At 35.7% G+C, this 20,886-nt stretch overlaps 3 protein-coding genes across 3 annotated transcripts; 1 reads left to right on the top strand and 2 right to left on the bottom strand.

The window, feature by feature from the left end:
* Positions 6,280 to 11,572, bottom strand: LOC109229183 (ubiquitin-conjugating enzyme E2 35). Its single transcript, XM_019394530.1, has 8 exons — positions 11,370 to 11,572; positions 11,221 to 11,248; positions 10,900 to 10,986; positions 10,083 to 10,141; positions 7,237 to 7,278; positions 7,084 to 7,157; positions 6,835 to 6,932; positions 6,280 to 6,716 (listed from the first exon to the last, which is right to left on the bottom strand). The coding sequence occupies exons 1-8, from the start codon at positions 11,403 to 11,405 to the stop codon at positions 6,679 to 6,681; spliced, it is 462 nt and encodes a 153-aa protein (XP_019250075.1). The 5' UTR covers positions 11,406 to 11,572; the 3' UTR covers positions 6,280 to 6,678.
* On the bottom strand, positions 13,526 to 15,060 carry LOC109229182 (anther-specific protein LAT52-like). The gene is made up of 2 exons (XM_019394529.1): positions 14,844 to 15,060; positions 13,526 to 14,155 (listed from the first exon to the last, which is right to left on the bottom strand). The coding sequence occupies exons 1-2, from the start codon at positions 14,995 to 14,997 to the stop codon at positions 13,815 to 13,817; spliced, it is 495 nt and encodes a 164-aa protein (XP_019250074.1). The 5' UTR covers positions 14,998 to 15,060; the 3' UTR covers positions 13,526 to 13,814.
* Positions 16,194 to 19,763, top strand: LOC109229181 (UDP-N-acetylglucosamine 1-carboxyvinyltransferase 2-like). Its single transcript, XM_019394528.1, has 6 exons — positions 16,194 to 16,810; positions 17,440 to 17,590; positions 17,720 to 18,004; positions 18,084 to 18,255; positions 18,937 to 19,015; positions 19,109 to 19,763. The coding sequence occupies exons 1-6, from the start codon at positions 16,308 to 16,310 to the stop codon at positions 19,299 to 19,301; spliced, it is 1,383 nt and encodes a 460-aa protein (XP_019250073.1). The 5' UTR covers positions 16,194 to 16,307; the 3' UTR covers positions 19,302 to 19,763.

The raw sequence follows: 20,886 nt of genomic DNA, 5'->3' as shown, positions 1-20,886 counted from the left end.
CTACGCACGCAAATCGAGGTGAGACAAAAAAAGATTTTTAAGGCCTAGAAACACAGAATTTACTTTCAAAATGAGTGATGACCTTTTGGGTCATCACAATAATCTATTCTACAGATTTGTAATATTTTAACTACTATTTGAGAGAATCAAAGTGATGAAAAGTGAGTGAGGTATAAAACTTTTTAATTACTGAAACAAAACAAATACTTTTGGAAGATTTATAATTTAAAAAGAAGTTGAGAATTATTGAATTCACTTGATAATATTACTATAATAAAATCTCAATTTCTACATTTATTTCTCTAAAGAATAATTGCTTATTTCTAATACTATTATATTTTGCTCACTAAGCAATAACCAATTAATAACACTCCGTGAGAATTATGTTAATTAATCAACTTAAGACTAGTGACGTTTAAACCAAAATATTTTTATTGCTTGAATTGTGCTAAAAGAAAGTAAAAGCTTCATGAGAATATTTTTACTAAGAATCAATAAACTTGCCTATAACAATTCCTCCGTGAGAATTAAAACTGAGGCAAGCAAGATTACTGACTTGAAATAATAGGTTACTGAAAAATTACTTTCACTCTACTATTTTATTCAACAGTTATTATATATTAATTTTGCTCCACGAGAATTACAAAATTAATATATGAATAACCTAGAGATAAAATATATAGACGTGATAATAGAGTAATTAGAAACCATCATTTCAGCATAGTATGAAATGTAAATAAAAAGTTTCAAGCCAAGAATATAAAACTGAGATAGTATTATAAAATATATCAAGCTTAATCAACTATCCCAACGAAAAGAGATTACTCCATTATGGAGTAAGAAAAGCTAAAAAAGATATTTAGAAGACTAGAAATATTTAAAAGACTAAGGAAATATTTTTACTACACAGAAAGAAGACCAAGACTAGTTCTTGTCTTACAAAGATTGAATATCCTTATACAAAGAGAGCTTGCTATTTATAGGAAAATATGAGTAGCTTTTGCCATGTTCCACTTTTGCGAATGTGAAATCCATGTATGCGAAGTGACCTTTGTGTATGTAGATTTCATATATACATCTATGGCACTTGTGCTTCACTCTTGACTTCATGAGTTAGTCTTGCAAATGTAGGTTCCATGTATGCGAATGTGACCTTTGCAAATATAGATTCCACACATGCATATATGACTCTTTTGCTTCCATTCTTGACTTCATGAGTTAGATTTGCAAGTGTAGGTTCCATATATGCAAATGTGACCTTTGTGTATATAGATTCCACATATGCATCTATAGCTCTTTTGGTTCCATTCATGACTTCATGGGTTAGACTTGCAAATGTAGGTTTCATGTATGCGAATGTGACTTTGCGTATATAGATTCCACATATACATATATGCTCATTTTCATCTATTATTGTCTCTTTCTATAAGCCCATATGTATATTCCACATTTGCGAATATGAACATGATGTGTGCAACTGTGGCTTTGCTTCATTCTCTTGTCTTTTAGCTTCTTTTCTTCTTTTTCATAATTTCTTTTTTCCTACAAGATTTGTTAGAAAATATGCAAGGATAGGATATTATTATTCATATTTTATTTTAAAAACTTATTTTTTTTACATCTGAAATTACATGAATAATTTATCTCCAACAGTGAAGTATGAACATCAGTTTCTGGAGAGTTGTGCAACATTAGTTAGGCATGCTGATTGAGTTGAGTACAACCTTTCATCCCCAGACGGACAGACGGACAATATAAGTGCACCATTCAAATCTAGGAGGATATGCTACGATTTTGGGGGTTCTTGGGATCAGTTCTTGCCGCTTGTAGAGTTCGCCTACAACAACAGCTACCATCGAGTATTCAGATGGCTCCATATGTTGTCTTGTATGGGGGGCAGTGTCGTTCTCCAGTCGGTTGGTTTGAGCCGAGAGAAGCTAGGCTGTTAGACACAGATTTTGTTTGAGATGCCTCGGAGAAAGTCAAGCTGATTCAGGATCGGCTTCGTACAACACAGTCTAGGCAGAAGAGTTATGTCGATTGGAAGGCCCGTGATGTAGCATTTATGGTGGGAGAGCGGGTTTTGATTCGAGCATCACCCATGAAGGGTGTGATTAGGTTCAGGAAGAAAGGAAAGTTGAACCCTAGGCATATCGGTCCTTTTGAGATTCTTGAGAGAGTTGGTGAGGTGGCCTACAGGCTTGCATTGCCACCCAGTTAATCGGCAGTTCACCCGATGTTCCATGTTTTCATGTTCCAGAAGTATTATTGTCACGCCCCGATCTCGGGGAGCGCGATCGGCGCTCAACCGAGATACCCCGGTCAAGCAAGCATACTTGATGCCTTCTACTCAACCTTACCCATTAACAATATAAGAACCAATAACAAGAGATAGACATGAGAATAGCAAAGTGTTCCACATTCTTTTTTCATTACTCAAAGGATATTCATTTATGATTTCCAAAATATTACGAGGAAAAACATGTTTTCCAAATACCAATACTTCTAATTCATTACCCAACATCGAACACCATCCACAACATGTCTACGGATCCTCTACGTACAACAAAAGAGTAGTATGAAGGTGCCGGCGACAAAGCCCTGGCTATACCTCAAAACACAAAGTACAACGTCAAGTGACATAAGGCCCTGATAAGTAGCGATTTTGACTGCTTATTAGCACCTTTTTGCTCTTGTCTTAGTCCAAAAGTGTCGAATTGTGTTCCCAAAACTAATTAAATTATGCAAATTGCCTGAATGCTGGAAGTTTGGTCTCCCATGATGAATTCCGACTAAAAAGGAGTATTTCGAAGCACAAGAAAATAAAAAGGGCGCAGAAGCATAGATGTGCGATCTGTAGAAGAAATTCTGCGGCCGCAGAAGAAATTGCGGACTGCAGAATTCCATCTACAGCCGCAACCCAAGCCAAATAGCCCAACAGGAAATTGACAAATGTGCGAACTGCACATGAATTGTGCTGCCGCAAATCAGGGTCCGCACTGACAAGTATTTTCAAATTCAGAGAATGTGCAAAAGACCAAGTCCTGACGCCTTACAGAAGTGCAGACTGCACATGAATTGTGCGGCCGCAAAACAAGCTTTGCAGCTGCAATCCAGAAATGTGCGACCGCAAAACTCACCTTCCTGCCAGCTGAAGAAATTTGCGGACCGCACATGGAATTGTGCAGCTGCAGAACCTCCCGAGGGGAGTTTTTGTTATCGATTTTTAACCTAGTATAAATAGACGAATTTCACAAAATTAGATCAAGTTCGAACATTCAAAGCTGATGTAGCTATTTCTTTTTTATTATTTTAGGAAGTTCTAGATTATTTGAGTATTTTAACATTAGATTTCATCATTTTAATCTTCATTATGAGTTTAATTAGCTTTTCTTCTTCGTCTTCTGCAATTTCCATTATGAGTAGCTAGATTTTTACTAGGGTTGTGACTCAACCCTAGTGTGTAAACCTTATGGGTATTTATTTAGTACTTGTTTATGATTGGGTGTTGATTATTTAGCTTAGTTCATGCTTCAATTTTAGAATTGATGGCTGCAAACATGGATCATGCCTATTTGACTTAGTCTCTACTTGAGAAAGAGGGACCTAGTCTAGGATAACTTAGCTAACAAGGAATTGAGTTAATTGAGAGATTAATTAGCCTAATTAAAGGGTTCAAACAATATAGTATGAACCCGACTTGAGCTCTTATCAACTGTTTTGGTTGATACCCATTTGGACTTGAGAAAGCCAAATTTGACAAAATCACTCTCTGACCGAGAGATATTGAGTGGGTAATGTAGAGTTGAGAGCTATAATACACCACAATCAACAAAACAAGCATTAAGGCATTTATCCTATTAGGCAAACACCTAGGTTATGGTCACATCCCTAGGCCTTTAAACTATTTGAAAAAGGCCAAATACATCAACAGCCCCTTAAAGTTATCCTCACTTTTCACTTTGACACTTCATTTTAGTTCCGTTCCATTTGAACACTCCAATCACATCTCAAATGTGTCATTTGGACACAAAATTTATAGGCAGCCAAACGTAATAGATGCGTGGAATTCACACGCCATGCTAGAGAAACCAATAAGATGGAGACACATGGGTTTATTAAAAATTAAAAAAAGACTTTTGAGAAAAGAAAAAGAATAAAAGAATAAAAGAAAAACAAGAATCCCAACCCACCCTTCCCCTCCGTCATCTTCCCCAACGACCCCAACCCCCCTTCCTTTCCGTCTTCTTCTGCCAAACAAAGTACTCCCATAACCATGGTTTGGCTCAATTCTAGGCCAAGTTATCGGAAATGGAGTTTCAGGGTCCCAAATCGAATAGAACGAATGCAAAATTTTGCAAAATTCTTGGCTTTCACCGGAAAAGTTCGGAACTTTTTTCTTCTTGGAGTTATACATTAGGAAACAAATACTAATCTAAGCCAAAGACTTTTAGATCTGGAAGTTGGGTCGTTTCAAAATATGAAAATTAAGGTTTGAAGTTGGCTGGGTGTTCGAGATTTTGGTTGTAAACGCTGATACGAGGTGAAGTATGAAGATTTGAGCTCGATTTGAACTGATTTTCTAGGGTTTTGAGTTCGAAACTTGAACTGATTGTTCGATGAAGAAGACGAACTTAGGTCTTCTGATTTTGCGGTTGTTTGTTCGAATTGATCATTGGGGCTTGTTATTGATGTTGATTAGAGTTCTCATTTCAAGTTTTAAATCGTTTGGTGAAGATTTGGGTGAGATTGGTTCGTTTTGGGTCTGCCGAAGCACGATGAAACACTTCGAGTTCTTCAGTCGACGAACTTAGAAGAAATTGCAATTTTGGGTTCAAAATTTGGTAGTAATCCTGTGAACAAATCTGAAAATTTAAAAAGAAAAGTTCACCGGAAAGAATTTGCGACATAAACTAAGCTTAAATCTGTTGACTGTCACAGGCTTTTTTAGCCATTTTCGTTATTCCTTTATTTTCGCAGCCGGAGTGCTTTTGATTTTTCAAGTTCCGGTTGCAACAGACAATCTCCGTTGGTAACCATGGTATGGGAGGGAGAGAGAGGGGAATCTGATAATGTGTGAAAGAGTAGGAGGAAAAGAAAGAGAAAAGAATTTTAAAAAGAAAAATTGATCTCTCACGCTATGAGAAACAGTGTAACACACGCACTACGCCACATCACAAAGTTGTGTTTAAATGACACATTTGAGATGTGGTTGAAGTGTTCAAATGTAACGGACTTAAGATAGAGTGTGTAAGTGAAAAGCGAGGACAACTTTAAGGGCTCCCAATGTATTTGGCCTTTGAAAAAACCTCAAAAACATCCATTTTTAGTCTATTTTCTTAACTCGCATTCATTAGAGTAACAATAGAACTAAAAAATAAAACTTTATTGTGGAAGTGCAATCTTAAATAACCCATTCGCTTGCTTCAAATATATATTTCTAACACCCCTCTTAACTTCCAGCAGATTCGACCCCGACTCATAGTTGGATAACTATTATTGCATACGATTGTATCATATCTCTTATTGAGGTGTGTTGTGGACGTCATCAGACCCGGTACAAAATAGGGCTCACTAAGACCTGCTGAGTAGACAATAACTGCTAACGAGGATCAAATATGCCCGCTGGAGAAACCCATTATCTACTTATATAATACTCCATTAACTATTAAGTATATCTCTTTGTGTATTTGATACTTAAAAACAATTTTTGAAAAGCTTAACCAAATACAGATTATTGATCAAAAGTACTTTTTAAATTGATTAACCAAATACAAACTGCTTTTATCCAAAAAAAAAAATCGATAAACACTTTTGAAAAAAAAAATACTTATCAAAATGAGTTGATTTTCACTGGCTATTTTTTGTTGTTGATGATTAACCTTGCAATTGCTTGTAGCTAGGCAAATGTCCTTGACAAGCTTCTTACCGTGTCATGGATAATGGAGCCTAATCACTTGAAAAGGACAAATCACATAAATTGCTGTGCCAGAATTTAACCGCAATTATTGGGTATAGAGCTAACATGCTGGACCAAATTATGGAATATTCATATAGATAAAGCATTTATTTCGTACGACTCTGATAGAGAATACTTGTCCTTGAGAATAAATGGAACCGAAGCGCATATTTAGTGTTCGAATTATCTTCGTTTAGTATTATAAAAAAATGTTTTGGGTTTCTAACCGTGCCCACACTAGATTGGAATGGTAGGACAAAAACGTTGAATGGAAAAAGAAACAAAAAGCAAGCAAGCAAACCCACGCACGCAATCCAGGATAGGGCAAAAATGAAAATAAAAAAGAAACAGGTCAAACATTGATCTCTACGTTAGCACATTCATCATCTTGAAACAAATCTATGGAGGTTCATACCAGCTGCAGCAACCTTAGTTTCCAACTCCAACCACAGATCTGAATCATTAACTACCCTTGCAGTGACATTATCCTTTTCTCAAAACCATATCCAGTTTTTTTTGGTAAGAAGTTCATTCCTGAACACTGGAAAACCAACGGATGTCACATTAAATTATACAATTTCAAGGGCAGGGAAGCAATTATGGGAGGCAATCGGAAGAGTCCAGGCATTAACAGCCAGCCGAAGTGCCATATTGATAAGCAAGTCAATAGAATACAGTCCATAATTTTTGTTATTTTTGAATATTTTGTTGCTATGCCTTCATGCACCACTTGCATATAGGCGTGTCCACTCCTTAGCTGGATCATTGAAGAAAAAGGAAACTCAAATCAAAGGAGTGAAGAAAAAAGCGATATCAGTTTGCATAACCAGGAGATGTTAAGAGGCAGTAAAATAGAAGACCAGAATACAAACTACCCGTTTCAACAGCTTCAGCCTCATTTGACTTCCAGTGCTTTGCAATGTTTTCAGAGAGTGGATCATCTGGATTTGGAGCACTTAAAAGTGCTTGAATGCTGAAACAGGAGTAAAAAAAACTTAAACTTCTATTAACTAAAATGCTCAAGTTAGGTGCTCATTTTCACAGTATTCATCAATCTTGCATCTTACGGAGTGTACCTAGAAAGATGAGAAAACTATTTCAAAACATGATACAATATTTAATACCTCAAAAGTACAGTACGGATCTGAAGTGCAGGACTCCACTTGTCTTTAAGAATATCAAGACATATCCTTCCAAGCTTCACAACAATGGCATACATAAGCAAGGTATTTTCTGGCTTATATCCACGTGTAATAGAGTTGAAAAAGACAACAAACCTTATCAATGTTAGGATGGTAGATTTTGGTGAGGAATCGAACCTGTTAGGATTCAAGTTGATCAATGATACAAACGTTATACAAATAGCAAAACATGTTAAACACATAAAGAAAAAGAAACATGCACAGGCAAATAACATCTGCAACTATTAAGATCGAGGCTACACATATTTAAGAGAAGTCTATAATCGTTTGAGAAGTAAGCTTCCTGCAACTACTAAGCGACACTAGGTGCTTCATCTAGAAACCTGTTAAAGAAGTGGACCCAAGGCCTAACTCAACCCAAAAAGTTAGCTCATGGGTTAGGATTGTTCAAGACTATTAAAGAAGCACATGAACCCCCCCACCCACACACACATGGCCCGGGACATGTGGACCGTGGACAATATAAGATGGACCCCCAACATCGGGTAAAAAATGATATTGAAGTGCTCTGGCTCTGATACCATATTAAAGAAACGGACCTTGGGCCTAACTCAATCCCAAAAGCTATCTCATGATGTGATGATTGCCCAAGACCACTAAAAGAAGCACATAAACCCAGACCCACCCAATGTCGGATCCAACAAAACCGATTATGAAAAGCACCCAAGAAAAGTTGCAAAATTTCACCCCGATAGTATTCCCAGATTTAGTATCTTTATGCATCTACTAAATGCCTTGCCTTTGCTATAATTCCAAACATTGCGGGAGTAGATTAGCATTTTAAGGCCTGAGTACCTGTGTTCTGCAAGCCAGAACGAAGGTCATGAGATCCTTTATCTTCAATTATCCAACTGCCCCTAAGAGAACTAGTGTAAGTCTGAATGCCAACTAAGCATAATATATCCAACAAACCCTCAAAGAGACATACCCACATCAATCATTGTCATAATTCATTTCATTTTTTATTTAATTATCTAAAAAACAGCACGAACTTACAGCAGCATATTCAAACTTCATAAACATCTTTTCACAACCTGGGTTTTATTAGTCCTATTCCTTCGCAGCCACCAGGATGCTAATTTTTTTTTTTGGTTGAAAAGTCTACTCCCAAACAATAAATTTTTGATGAACATTCTACTTAATGACTAAACCAAAGATGCACCATAAAGCTATGTTGCTCGGACTCTCCAAAAATGTGTGCGCGTCGGATCCTCCAAAAGTAGTGCATTTTTGGAGGATCCGACACGGGTGCGGCTACATTTTTGGAGAGTCCGAGCAATATAGCCATAAAGTACAACTGAAATTCCAAGAAAACTAACTGAGAATTGGCCGTAAATGTAAGTTAAATAAAATAGTGTTTGCGTAGTTCACAACAAATCATCTTTCTTAAAAAGTTTAATTGAAACCACCGATACAAACAACTGTGGCCAGATGTTGATAAAAGTGTGAATAATAGGATAGGCAACACATCAGTAGATAAATAAAACAATATTAATACTAAAACCTTTGTTGCTCTATGTCACTTTTGACTAACATGCCAAGCAAGTTCACTAAAGGGGACCACTTTCTCTACTCCTCCACTGAGGAGCCGTTCTCAAGGGAAGCAAGGGATGTTGTAATGGTAGGAGGTCAGAGAGAACAAAAAGAGGTCCCATCTCATTACTTACAGATAAAAATCTTAAGCCTAGCTTTTACGAATATAAAGATCTTCCATTTTATCAATCAAAAAATAAAAAATCAAACAGAAAGATCCTAGTCCAAATAAGAATGACCATCTCTCACATTTTGAATAAGGATGAGCGTCTTTAAACTGGATGTGCCAGTTGGCTTGATTTCAAAGATCGATAGAGAGAGAGGGAGGGAGGGAGGGGGAGGGAGAGAGGGAGAGGGGAGGGGAGGGGGGGGGGGGGAGTTTCCTAGAACCTAGATCAAGTTTTTAGGTGAAGTTTTGCAATAGTATTTGTACATCGCCACTACCACATAGAAACAGACTTTAAACATCAGAAAATTTTGATCATTAGTACTTTAATTCTTCCAGCACTAATATGTATCTTGACTCATAGTTCCAATAATATTAATATCCAGGTTGCCCAAGTATACCATTTTTACAACCCCACAGTGCATACAAATGGAAGAATGGGACGAAAACAGTCACCTATACTAGTATTCCTAGAAAAGCAACCTCAACATGTAAAAAGTTGTCGAACATGGTCGCGATTGATAAGAGCATGTCCCTTAATATTTTAATTGTCATAAGCTTCTTTACATCTCACATCAAACTTTGTCTACTAACAAATATCATGATCAAATTACAAGGTAGCATAAATTTTTATCTTTTTTTTTCCTTATCAAGAAAAAAGGTACAAACAGGATAAACACTTCACCTAACATGTCCACTTAGGTAACAGTAAAGCTATTAACATGGTAAAGGAAGCAGCAAAGCTTTTACAACTAAGTTTCAAACACGGAAAGGAACGTCCTGAAGTTAAAATGTAGCAACATATTGCCAGACATAAAGACAACAGACTATAACTTAAAAAGGCATAATGCCTAATATTTTCTCATTTCAAATTGAGATATAACACTCCACCAGGACAGAGACCGGCAACATCAACAAAAAGAGAGCCAAAACATAGCTAGCAAAGGGATATCATCGAAACAAACAAAATTACTTATGCAACAACGGCAACAGCCCAATCGACTAAAAGACAAGTTTAACTGTAGCTTTATATAGGAACAGAAATCAAAGCACTATAACAACTGATCCAGCATGCATAAGGTGACAGTTCAGGCTTGAAGAAATATCAGTCAAAAAGAAATATTCCTTTATCCGTTATAAAGCTTTGAGATACCATTTCAAGAACGAATATTGCAGAATATCAACTGGAAATTGTCAAAACGTCCTTAATGTGTTTAAATACCTTAGGAGCAGCCATCGGGTACTCTTCAGGCAAAAAGAGTTCGAGCTTGAAGACACCTCCTACACAAAAAGGCAAGAAGAGGAACTTAGTCAAAAGAGAAACCAGGCAATCAGAACATACATTATTCAAATACAACTGTAGACATATCATCCACGTTACTACCAGATAGAACAATGGCTGTAAACTGGACGAGTTAAAAGAGAAGAATGTCGCATATAAACATATCAAGAAAACAGTACAAGGTAGTTGATGGGTGTCTTAACTAATACTAACCATGAGCAACATGTTTGTACTTCACACCAACATTCAATATTTTATACTAAGGACAGCCAGCTTTCTGCTATGGTCCATAGAAATAAGACAGTTCATAACAAATTACTGGGAGTTGTGATATGTTAGACAATGAACTATATCAATTTTCCAAATGCAGCCACACATCTCACAATCAGTGTTATCAACTAGTCAAGTTAACTTTACATTCTGCAGGATTAATTCGTGCAGTGATCTTAGTTAATTTTCATGTTTGGTCCGTATAGCACACAGCAATTGAAAAGGTAGATAGATGCCCAAGATTTTAGAGGACAATATAGAACAAATTGGAGGGGACAGGGTTCAGTTTAGGCCAATTAAAGCTCAAGTGTGAAACCGGAAAAAACTAGCAACAACTACAGACCTTAGCTAGACAGTACATCACTGAAGAAAACCAATTCACCACAAAGATTCAATTTAAACATATATCTGACACCCAACAAAAACAAGTAAATGATTTAAGCATATTAAACCGGTTGCAGTAAAATCTTAAAATTGGGCTCGTTACCTTCATAAGGAGACTGTGTAGGACCAAGAATCATGACATTAAAGTATCGCATATTATCTTCCGATGGAGATGCACTTATTCCTGGTGCTGCACTCAAAGTGAAATGACAGTAAATCTCTCTCTTTTTTTAATTAGTAACATAGCTTGCATATATCAATACTAAAACTTGCTGCTTCAAAAAGAAAAAGTCATACATAGTGAGATCAACAATCCAAATCATTAATCATATCACCGAGTATTCCAAACTTAAATATTAAGCTCAAAAGTTCATCACAGCTAAAGGAGAAGAACAATTTAAAACAAAAATTCGTGAAAAATTACCAGGTTCGCTGAGAAGCCGTTGAGTTTCCTGTAAATTAAGCATATGAAAAAGTTATCAGTTAAATCGAAGTTATAAAAGCGATCAGTAGATCAAAAACCCTAATGGATCGAGCGAAGAAGAGGAAGATCAAGGTTGAATAAGAAGGGACCTTGATAATTCGGCGAGGAAGATTGCTGTTCGCCATTGGAATTGAACTGAAGGCTGCCTGGGTGGGTGGGGTTCTTCGGTGGCAGAGAGTTTACGCTAAGGGTTCTTAATTTTTCTAGAGAGAGAAATGGAAAATTGAGATAGTGGAGATAGTTTTAAGAATTTGACAACTCTTTCTCAAAATACATGTGTGGTACAGTGGTTCAGTTGAGATTCTTATAGGGCCTATTTTATAGTTTCCACGTATAATGGTGGACTGGTGCCAACACTAAAAGAGTTTTTATTTGATTTTTTAAATAATATGATACTTTTTTCTTTTTAGTCCATCTCAAAAAAATATTTATTATTATTTAAAAATAATTTATTTTTAGAATTTCTACCTTATTTGTATTTCATTTTAGACCACAAATTTAAGAATTCTTATATTTTTAAAAAATTTTGTGCCGAATCAAACACCACTAATTAAGATAGAATAATAATAATAATAAACGTGATGTAGTTTTTTAGCATGTTGGAGCTGTTACTTGGTTCTAGTTTTCTTGAATCCGATAGTTAAATTTATAGACATAATAAATCCGATATTTGTTTACTTATTCAAGTGATCAATATATCCGACTCAAACAGTTTAAATCGTTCAAATTTAACTTATTTATTTATTACGTGGTATTTTAGTAACTAGTTTTTAACTCTATAACTTTTTTTTTTTTGGTTTACCATCGGTGTCCAGTATTCACATTGGGGTCCGACTAAATCCGGATTCGTGTCGGGAAGTTTCACATTGGGGGGTAAAATATTACCTAACAAAAGCGTCTCCATACCCATACCCAGAGGCTCGAACCCGAAACCTCTCCACCACAACCCTTGTTGGTGTGTAGATATCTATTGAGTTGAAGGATGATCTAACTAAAGAGATATTTCAAGTTGACCTAACTCAATGAGATTGGGACTTAGCTCTTTGAAGCATGTGGTTAAGAAAATTTCAAATGCTTACTTGGGACAACTTTTATTTGTGGGCATGTGGCTAATATTTAGGTTACCATATGAGAGCAAACTCTTGGTGAAGTGTTCGATAAGGAATCATTACCTCCAATACATCTCTTATTTGGTTTGATTTTTTGGTTTTATAAACTTGTTACGTAGTTTTTATTTTTCACATTGTTTCACCAACTTGTTTATTTGTTTAGTACATAAAGTCTCTTCGAATGATCAATTTTCAAATTGGTACCTCCTTTGCTTTGTCGATCGGCCAATGAATAAAATATTCTATCGTTTTGATAATAAATAAATAAAAATAAATAAACACTCGTCTATTTGGAAATGAGGACAAATAAATTTGTATATAACGCATGCAAAGCGGACATGGATGTGCAAAAATACTTTTACCTCCTACTTTTTTAAAGAAAAAAGGATTTTCTTCTCAAGTAATTAGGAAAGTTCATTTCATTCTTTTATCAAACATCAATTGACATAATTTGATAGACGATTCATTGGAAATGAACGAAATCTCTAAAACACATATAAATTTCTTTTACAATATTTTCTGAAACTGCATGAACACAAAAGTATTCATGCACCGGTTTTCTTTTGGTGTAATTCGACATATTATATTAGGTTATTTATAATTTATTTTAGATATTCACCAATAAGTGATACTTAATAAAATGAACTACAATTATCGCTTAGATTGATCAGAAGGTGTAACTATTTTTGACACCATTAATGCTCAAAACTTAAGATATTATATTATGTACGTTTATTTCTTTTTCTTGTTTGTGATGATAGCCAAATCAAAATTTGTGGACCCCTTCCTTTTTATTTTTGAAATTTATTATTTTTTGTCTTAAATGATTAATTTGTTGTTTAGAAAGCAAATTTTGTTGTTAGTATAAATATTTTATAAAATAATTAAATTTAAAAGCCTCTCAATATGATTTCTCCTCAGGCCACGAAATCCATCGAGCCGCTCCGGGTGCCAAAGCGAGGTCGCAGGTTCAAATTTTCCATTTATTTGCTATTCTAAAAGTGCAATTTGTTAAAACAAATTAGTGATCCGGAGTTGTTTACATGTTTCTCAATATATATAATTCTTTTAATTTGTTTGAACAACTTCTTGCTAGTCAAAATGAATGAGAGAATTTATTGACACAAAGGATCCAATTGAGGAAGAAAGTTAAAGTTAAAGAAAACTTCTCATTACATAGTAAGTATTGCCAAATTTAAAAAATGATGACACAAAATTATGATCAATTTGTAACACCAAATTATGGAACACAAAATTTTCTAAGAAGCTACCACATGATCATCTTCTTGGAAAAAGTTTTCTTTTCTTTTTCCATGGGAGTACACATTCAGGAGAAGTTCACTATTCCAATTTATTCTTTTTTTCTTATTGCAAAATGAATGACGAAAGGGGCAAAAGCTATTGTCTCTTAAAGTTAAATTTTGTTCAATCATCGAGTAACAAGAGATCAACAAGCTCCATCTCCTCAACGAGCTCTTTGCAGCCAGGTACAGGCTTGTCTTTTTGGAAGAAAAGTGGGTTAGTAAATCGAACAGCATTGTGCATTCCAACATTTTTACTGCACACAACTCTGCCTTTAACCAACTCAGAAACTATCTCTTTGCAATCCTCTCTTGGGCTATTCACCACTGTTACTTCGCAAATGTCATTCTCATGATCACCTTCTACTGTTAGTGTGTATTTGCCAATCATGTCGGTTTTGCCTTCTGTTGAGTATGTTTCATTGTGTGTCTCGATGTCTCTGCATGTCAATCGCACCGTGGCACCTGCACCAATAATACATTCTTTTACTGCTAGTGGCGAAGTCAAAAATTTTAATAAGGGAATTTCAGAAAATATATGAATGTCGCATTTAGGTTTCAAAGTTACCATCTAAAGCAATTTTTGAATCATCTTCTGCTACACTAAAAGCATTCTATTTGCACGATATAAGTTTTCAACGAACGGGCTCAATTGAACATCTGTCATCGGGAGCGGATTTATAGCCCCAATTATAGGGCACGTGAACCCATGGTCTCATTGTTAAACTAGATATTTTATGTACGTATTTTCTATAATTAGTCTAATATTATCTGTTGGCACTCATGCTTCAAAAATATTGAATAGTGTACTTGGTTGAATATTGAATTATTTATCCTAAGGAATAGGGATCGATTCCCACTTAATATTTTTTTTCCTATTTTTGTTAGTGGTGCACCCATGTTCAAGAAATCTTAAATTCGCCTCTGCCTGTCATGCAAAGTAGCTCAGATTTCCTTATGCACAAGATCCAAGAAAGAAGCAGCACCAAATATTGTAGTACATGTTATTTTTTGTAAGAGGTTATTTCTATTTCTTGTACCCGCGACCTTCTGATCATTACGTGACGACAACTTGTTATTGCTCCAATGCTTGTATTCTCTTTGTGAAAAACAAAAGGGGTTGAGGAACACTTATTATTATTATTGTTCATACCTTGAATGGCCTCGCTAAGGGTGGTGGCGAAACCAAGACGGCATGTGTCACAGAAGACTCTGCCTTCAACATCAAAGACTTCGGGCTCAGCGACGGCGAAGTTGGCAATGGCCAAAAAACAAAGGGCAGAGAGGAGAACAATAGCTTTTGCCATTTTCCCTTTTGTGTCTTTTTTTTCTTTATTGTTTGTTCTCCTTTTCTGATGTGTCACGGATGTTTGAATACAATGAAATATCCTATTTATAGGAGGAAGGATTTGTGGAAATATGGTTAAGCGTTATTTCTGATTTTCTGTTGTTATAGTGGATTTACAAAGCAAATGACCCGTTCTTTTGTTTTACACTTGTATGTAGTGCTTGAGAAAGAAAAAGTTACCAAGCACTTTGCATTTGAAGCCATAAATACTAATTGGTGGTTATTAATTAACGTAATATTGTGCAGCATGTGTACCTATATATACATACATGTACAATTTATTTGAAATTCAGAAAGAATAACAGCCACGAAAGTGGAAGTGCTTGTCAAATAAAAAGGTTAATGGAAAGATAAGAAACAAAAAGTTAAAAGGTTATTAGTTAACTTATCATTTTTTCGTTGCATGATAAATGATAACTGAAAGAATATACAAATAATCAAATATAATTAATGAAGCTAAGCTATTGAATTAGAAAATCTGAACTTAGCGTTTCATCAATTTTCGTCGCCATTGTGAGTCATACTCTCTGTTTAATTAGTTCCTCTCTCTTTGGATACAAATTATTACTTGTTTCTCTTTTCTTAGTGTGACAACAAAAGTAAACTGCACATTAGGATTATTATGTATATATGTATATCTCTATAAAATAGTGATACCACCTTATAATACAAAGCAGATTTTAATTAAATTCAAAAGTGCACTGCGCCCTTCAAATCTTGGGTCCGCCTCTAAGATTATATAGCCATCTAAACTGTGAATCACTTTAATCTTATTATGACGTAAACAACATATAATATTGAATCTATTAATAATAGAAAAAGAGGCAAGCAATATATGAATGAAGGCAAGAAGTTGCATAAAGATGCGGAAAACTCATAATGGCAGTATGATACAACTTCATGCTACAGCTTCCACGCACATAAATATAAAAAAAATATTTTTTCTTAAATTTCGTATCAAATCAAATAACATATAAATTGAGACGAAAAAAGTAATAATATGTTTTTCTAATTAAAATCCCAAGTTAAGCTTTTAAACATAGGAAAAAGACCAAGAAAACTCAAGTTTTTACCACTAAATTAAAAAAGAACTTTAATTAGTCCAAGTCAATTTTAGTTTGCCAAAAGAGGAAAGTGTGTGTCGTGTTCTATTTTGCCTAAAAATAGCAAGGCCTTTCCAGATCTCTGTGTCTCTTTGTCTTTTCAACTAAAATCTTGAAAAAAAAAATCTGCATTTCAAAGAGTACTACTTCTTGCTTCTCTCATTCAATGGCTTCTAAGTTCAATCCTCTCTGCGCTTGCTTATTCCAGGACCCTAAACAACTCTCTCCTCCTCCCAAAACTCTCATTCAAGATCCAAAACTAATTATCAAAGGGGGGTCCACACTCTCTGGCCATGTCAGCATTAGTGGGTCCAAGAACTCAGCTTTACCTATTCTTGCAGCTACCCTTTGCTGCTCTGGATCTTCAAACCTTAAAAATGTACCCTGTTTATCAGATACTAGAACGATGGCTTCAATCTTGGAGTCTCTGGGTGCTCAAGTTATGACCTTTAATGGAGAAATAGTGGTTAACACTGATGGACTGCTGTCTGTAGAACCTGATTCGACTGAAATTGGGAAACTTAGAGGTGGGTTTTTTGTGTTAGGGCCATTATTGGCTCGATTTGGTGAGGCTACTGTTGGGTTACCTGGTGGATGTGACATTGGAGCTCGGCCTGTTGATCTTTATATTCATGGTCTCCAAGCTCTAGGTGCTACAGTTGAGTTGAGGTTGGTGAACTCATAGAATTTCTGTTATTTTTTTCACATTAGGTGTTTACACCAAAATAAGTAATTTAACCTTAGTACCTAAGCCCCAATTATGCGGCACCATTGGAATTTCGAGAGCCAAATAAGTTTTTCTTTTACTGCAATTTTTTGTTTACGCTTTTTAAATATGTGGCTTATATTAGTACTTTTTAGTAGTTTTCAAAGATATAAATTTTATTTAGAAGAACTTAAAAGATTCCATGTCAAATTCACGGTCATAATTAAAAAAGTTAGACTCAAAATCCGAACAGTGCCACATAAATTGAGACAGTGGGAGTAGTTAAAAATTAAAGTGAGAATATATAGGTTTGGTGATAAGTGTGTATGCCAAACATATTCTTTTGTATTTATTGGTTTGGTGTAACACCGGGTGCGATAAGTTCGTACCGGCAGAAAGGTCCAACTAGAGATTGGAACTCGTGACACTACCCATTTGAAACTGAACTAGCCCCCTTAGGGTCTGTTGGATTTCTTATATGTGGAGTTTTCTTTTAGCTTTTTGACATGCTATTATGTCCTATGTTTTCAATTTGATTGTGCCATAGTACTGATAGCATACGAGTAGTGATTAACTTTCTGAGTCCACATAGGGATGGAAAAGTGCAAGCACATGTATCAAATGGTAAAGGTTTGACTGGTGCAAGCTTTCGACTTGACTGCCCCAGCGTAGGAGCAACAGAAACTCTTATGATGGCAGCATGTTTGGCTGAGGGAAATACTGTAATCTCAAATGCAGCTCAAGTATGAAAGTGTATTGTCTTTCAACTTCTATGACAGTTACTTGAAGTTCCTATCTAATAAATCTGTAATCTTTATTGAAATGCACCGAGCATTTTTTTAAATTGTTGTACTTTGATATGTACGATGCAGGAACCAGAGATCATTGACCTTGCTGGCTTCTTAACAAATTGTGGGGCAGTTGTGGAAGGAGCAGGAACAGACACACTGTATATTAGTGGAAGGAGAAGGCTGTATGGTTCTGAGTATAGTATAATGCCCGACAGGATTGAAGCCGGAACTTATATGTTAGCTGCTGCTATTACTCGATCACATATCTCAATGTCGCCTGTCATTTACAGCAATTTGACTTGTTTATTAGACAAGCTTTCACATGCTGGTTGTAAAATATTACAGCTTAGTGATGACACTTTGGAGGTATAGGAAATGTGCTAATGTCTTAATATTCTTCCATCTCGTGCACATCTTCTTATGATAATTTGGTTCATGAGACCAGCTTTCAGCAGTACCTGGGGCAACTAGAGACAATTTGCAAGGGTTCAATATCAAGACACATCCATTTCCTGGATTTCCGACAGATCTCCAGCCTCTGACAATGGCATTGCTTTCGACATGCAAAGGCATAAGCGTTATTGAGGAAACTGTCTTTGAAAATCGTATGAGCCATGGTATGTGATAATTATGATGCCCGGCTACTTTTGGTTGTTTGTCTACAGTTTAGTTGTTTTGAAAATCACCTGCATAGCTCATGTCGGAAGTTTATCCCTGTAGAAGTTACTCTACAATCTGGATTATTGACTTGTCATTCTGGTTGACTCCCTAGTGATGAAATATACCACTGTGCTGCTCAATAAAATGTGACTGCTAACTGCAACTCATTGTGTTGATTTCCATCTTTCTTGAGAACTACTTGGAATCATGAAACCCCAATTGCTTTGGTAATTTTAAGTTTGTACTTCGGCTAATAATTCTACTTTGAGCAGCTATTGGAATCAACATTGATCTCTTTATCGAGGAAGCAAACATGTTATTATGTCTATGTTGCATGATCATGACTCTTTCCAAATGTACTGCCAATTTTTAGCAAGAACAGTGTGCTCAAGATTCTATTCTGTCTTTCTTTGGCCACTGTACTCTGACACATATGTATTTCATCCCCTTTCTCTTATTCTGGTGCTTTGCATTCACCAATCAGGGATGCGGTTTACGTTTTCTCCGTAGAATCTGAGTCATCTCACATGATTGTCTTAGAATATCTGGTCAGAATGCATAAAAATGTTTGATGTCTTTTCCACTGATTATTTTAATTAAATTTTTCTTCAAGTGTTTCATGATCTTCTTCTGTGCAGTAACAGAGCTGCAGAAATTTGGAGCTAAAATTCAGGTATGTGGAAGCACAGCATTAGTTTTTGGGAAGGGAAATGCAAGGTAAGTCTCTAGTTCTTGATTGATTTCCTGAAACAATTTATTCAACTGAGTATTGGGAAATTGATTTATATTCGTATATGGACCTTTTGCTAGTCCACTATGTGGTTGTCAAGTTATTGCAACTGATTTGCGAGGGGGGATGTCATTGGTTTTGGCGGGTCTAGCTGCTGAAGGATGTACTGAAATCAGTGGAATCTCCCATGTAGATAGGGGTTATGAAAGTTTGGAGATGAAACTTCAAGGTCTAGGTGCCAATGTCACAAGGATGACTTCCAGAATCCAGTAGCGGTCCTAGCCAGACTTTTGGTATCAGCTTTGCAAGTCGGTAATTTATCCTTGATACAAGACTTCAATCGCAAAGCTCATTTGACCAGTTGTTCACTAACCTACTAATTGTACTGTTTGTTTGACCACATAGATTGGTTAGGAGAGGCTCTTTTCTTTTGAGTTCTTTTTCGAATTTGAACTTGAACTTGAACTTGAAAGGATTTAGGATAGACGTCATGACTCTCAGTTTTGGCAGGAAGTAGTATATCAGAAGAAATGCAAGTTGATTTTCTACTTCTTGGTTGAGTTCCAAAACATGTTACTCAGTTGAATAAACATCAATAAATTTTTGGTGTCAGCTCCGCCAGCCCTGAACGATGTCAGAATGAGGCAATGGAGCCATTGGCCAATCATTTGCTAACCTACTAATTTATATATGAGCATTTGCCTGACCTTACGAATTTTGTGGTTAAGGCATTTCTGTGAGTTGTGACTTTATATTCTGTTGGTGTTCTTTTTGCCACTACTAGCAAAGAGTCATGATCATGCAACATACACATAATAACATGTTTGCTTCCCTACTAATTGTAGTTTACCAGCCCTCCCCATTCACAAAATTGTACTGTTGGAGATATATGGTCCCCCATGTCATGTCGGATAGAAAAGATCATCAAATTAAATTACTTCACTCATGACCTTATTGTCATTCGAGTTATTTCAATCAAGTCATCACTTAATGCAGTCTTCATTTCTTCGACCCAACAGATTCAGCTTGGTTAGGGTCGTATATAACTGGACATTCGTTTCTACCTTGCCAAGAAGTCAAATACTCAATTTTCTTTTAGGGAGTATTAGAGGAGTACCTATCAAAGTGAAATTATTTACCCTGCCCTATCCATAAAAGAATTCTACCCACTAAATAATTACAATCTCCTACCCATTTAATAAATAAACGGGAATATCAAAATAACTACCCACGCTTAATGCCCTAACTATAAAAACCCAAAAGCTGCTCAAAATTTCAGAAAATAAGCGCACAAAATTGAGATTTCCACAGACAATCCCTAACTTGAAGATCGTTGATGCTGATACGCATCTTGTTTTCGGATTTTTATTTCGCTGTCGTTTTGAGATTTTGATTTCCCTGTTGTTTTCGGATTTTGATTTCGAAAAATCTGTTGTTGAAATTCAATATTTGACATCAAAACTGTTGAAATTTGCTTTGTTGAGATTCAATTTTGGACATAAAAGTGATTATAACTTCAGAATCATGGAAAATATACCAATTCTGCTGCAGCATAGTGGAGAATGGGATGATAACAATAATTTCATAAATTTTCATGTTGATGCAATTCTAATAAAGACCTATTGGAAATTTGAACAACTTCTCGGAGAAATTGCAAAGCAACTGTAAAAGGACAGTAACACAATAGTTATTCAGTATGCTATTGCTCAAGGATATCCACCAATTACAATTTGCAGCGATATGAGTGTTGGTGTTTACATGGAATTGAAAAAATCAAGTGCAGGGATGACAACACTTCCCCTGTGTGTGTCGTTTGCTAAAAACACTATAGCTGCAAGCACCTGCAGTTTCGATATTG

The sequence above is a fragment of the Nicotiana attenuata genome, chromosome 7, assembly GCF_001879085.1.
Source record: "Nicotiana attenuata strain UT chromosome 7, NIATTr2, whole genome shotgun sequence".
NCBI classification, from domain to species: domain Eukaryota; kingdom Viridiplantae; phylum Streptophyta; class Magnoliopsida; order Solanales; family Solanaceae; genus Nicotiana; species Nicotiana attenuata.
This window is presented reverse-complemented; position numbering and strand designations above follow the sequence as displayed.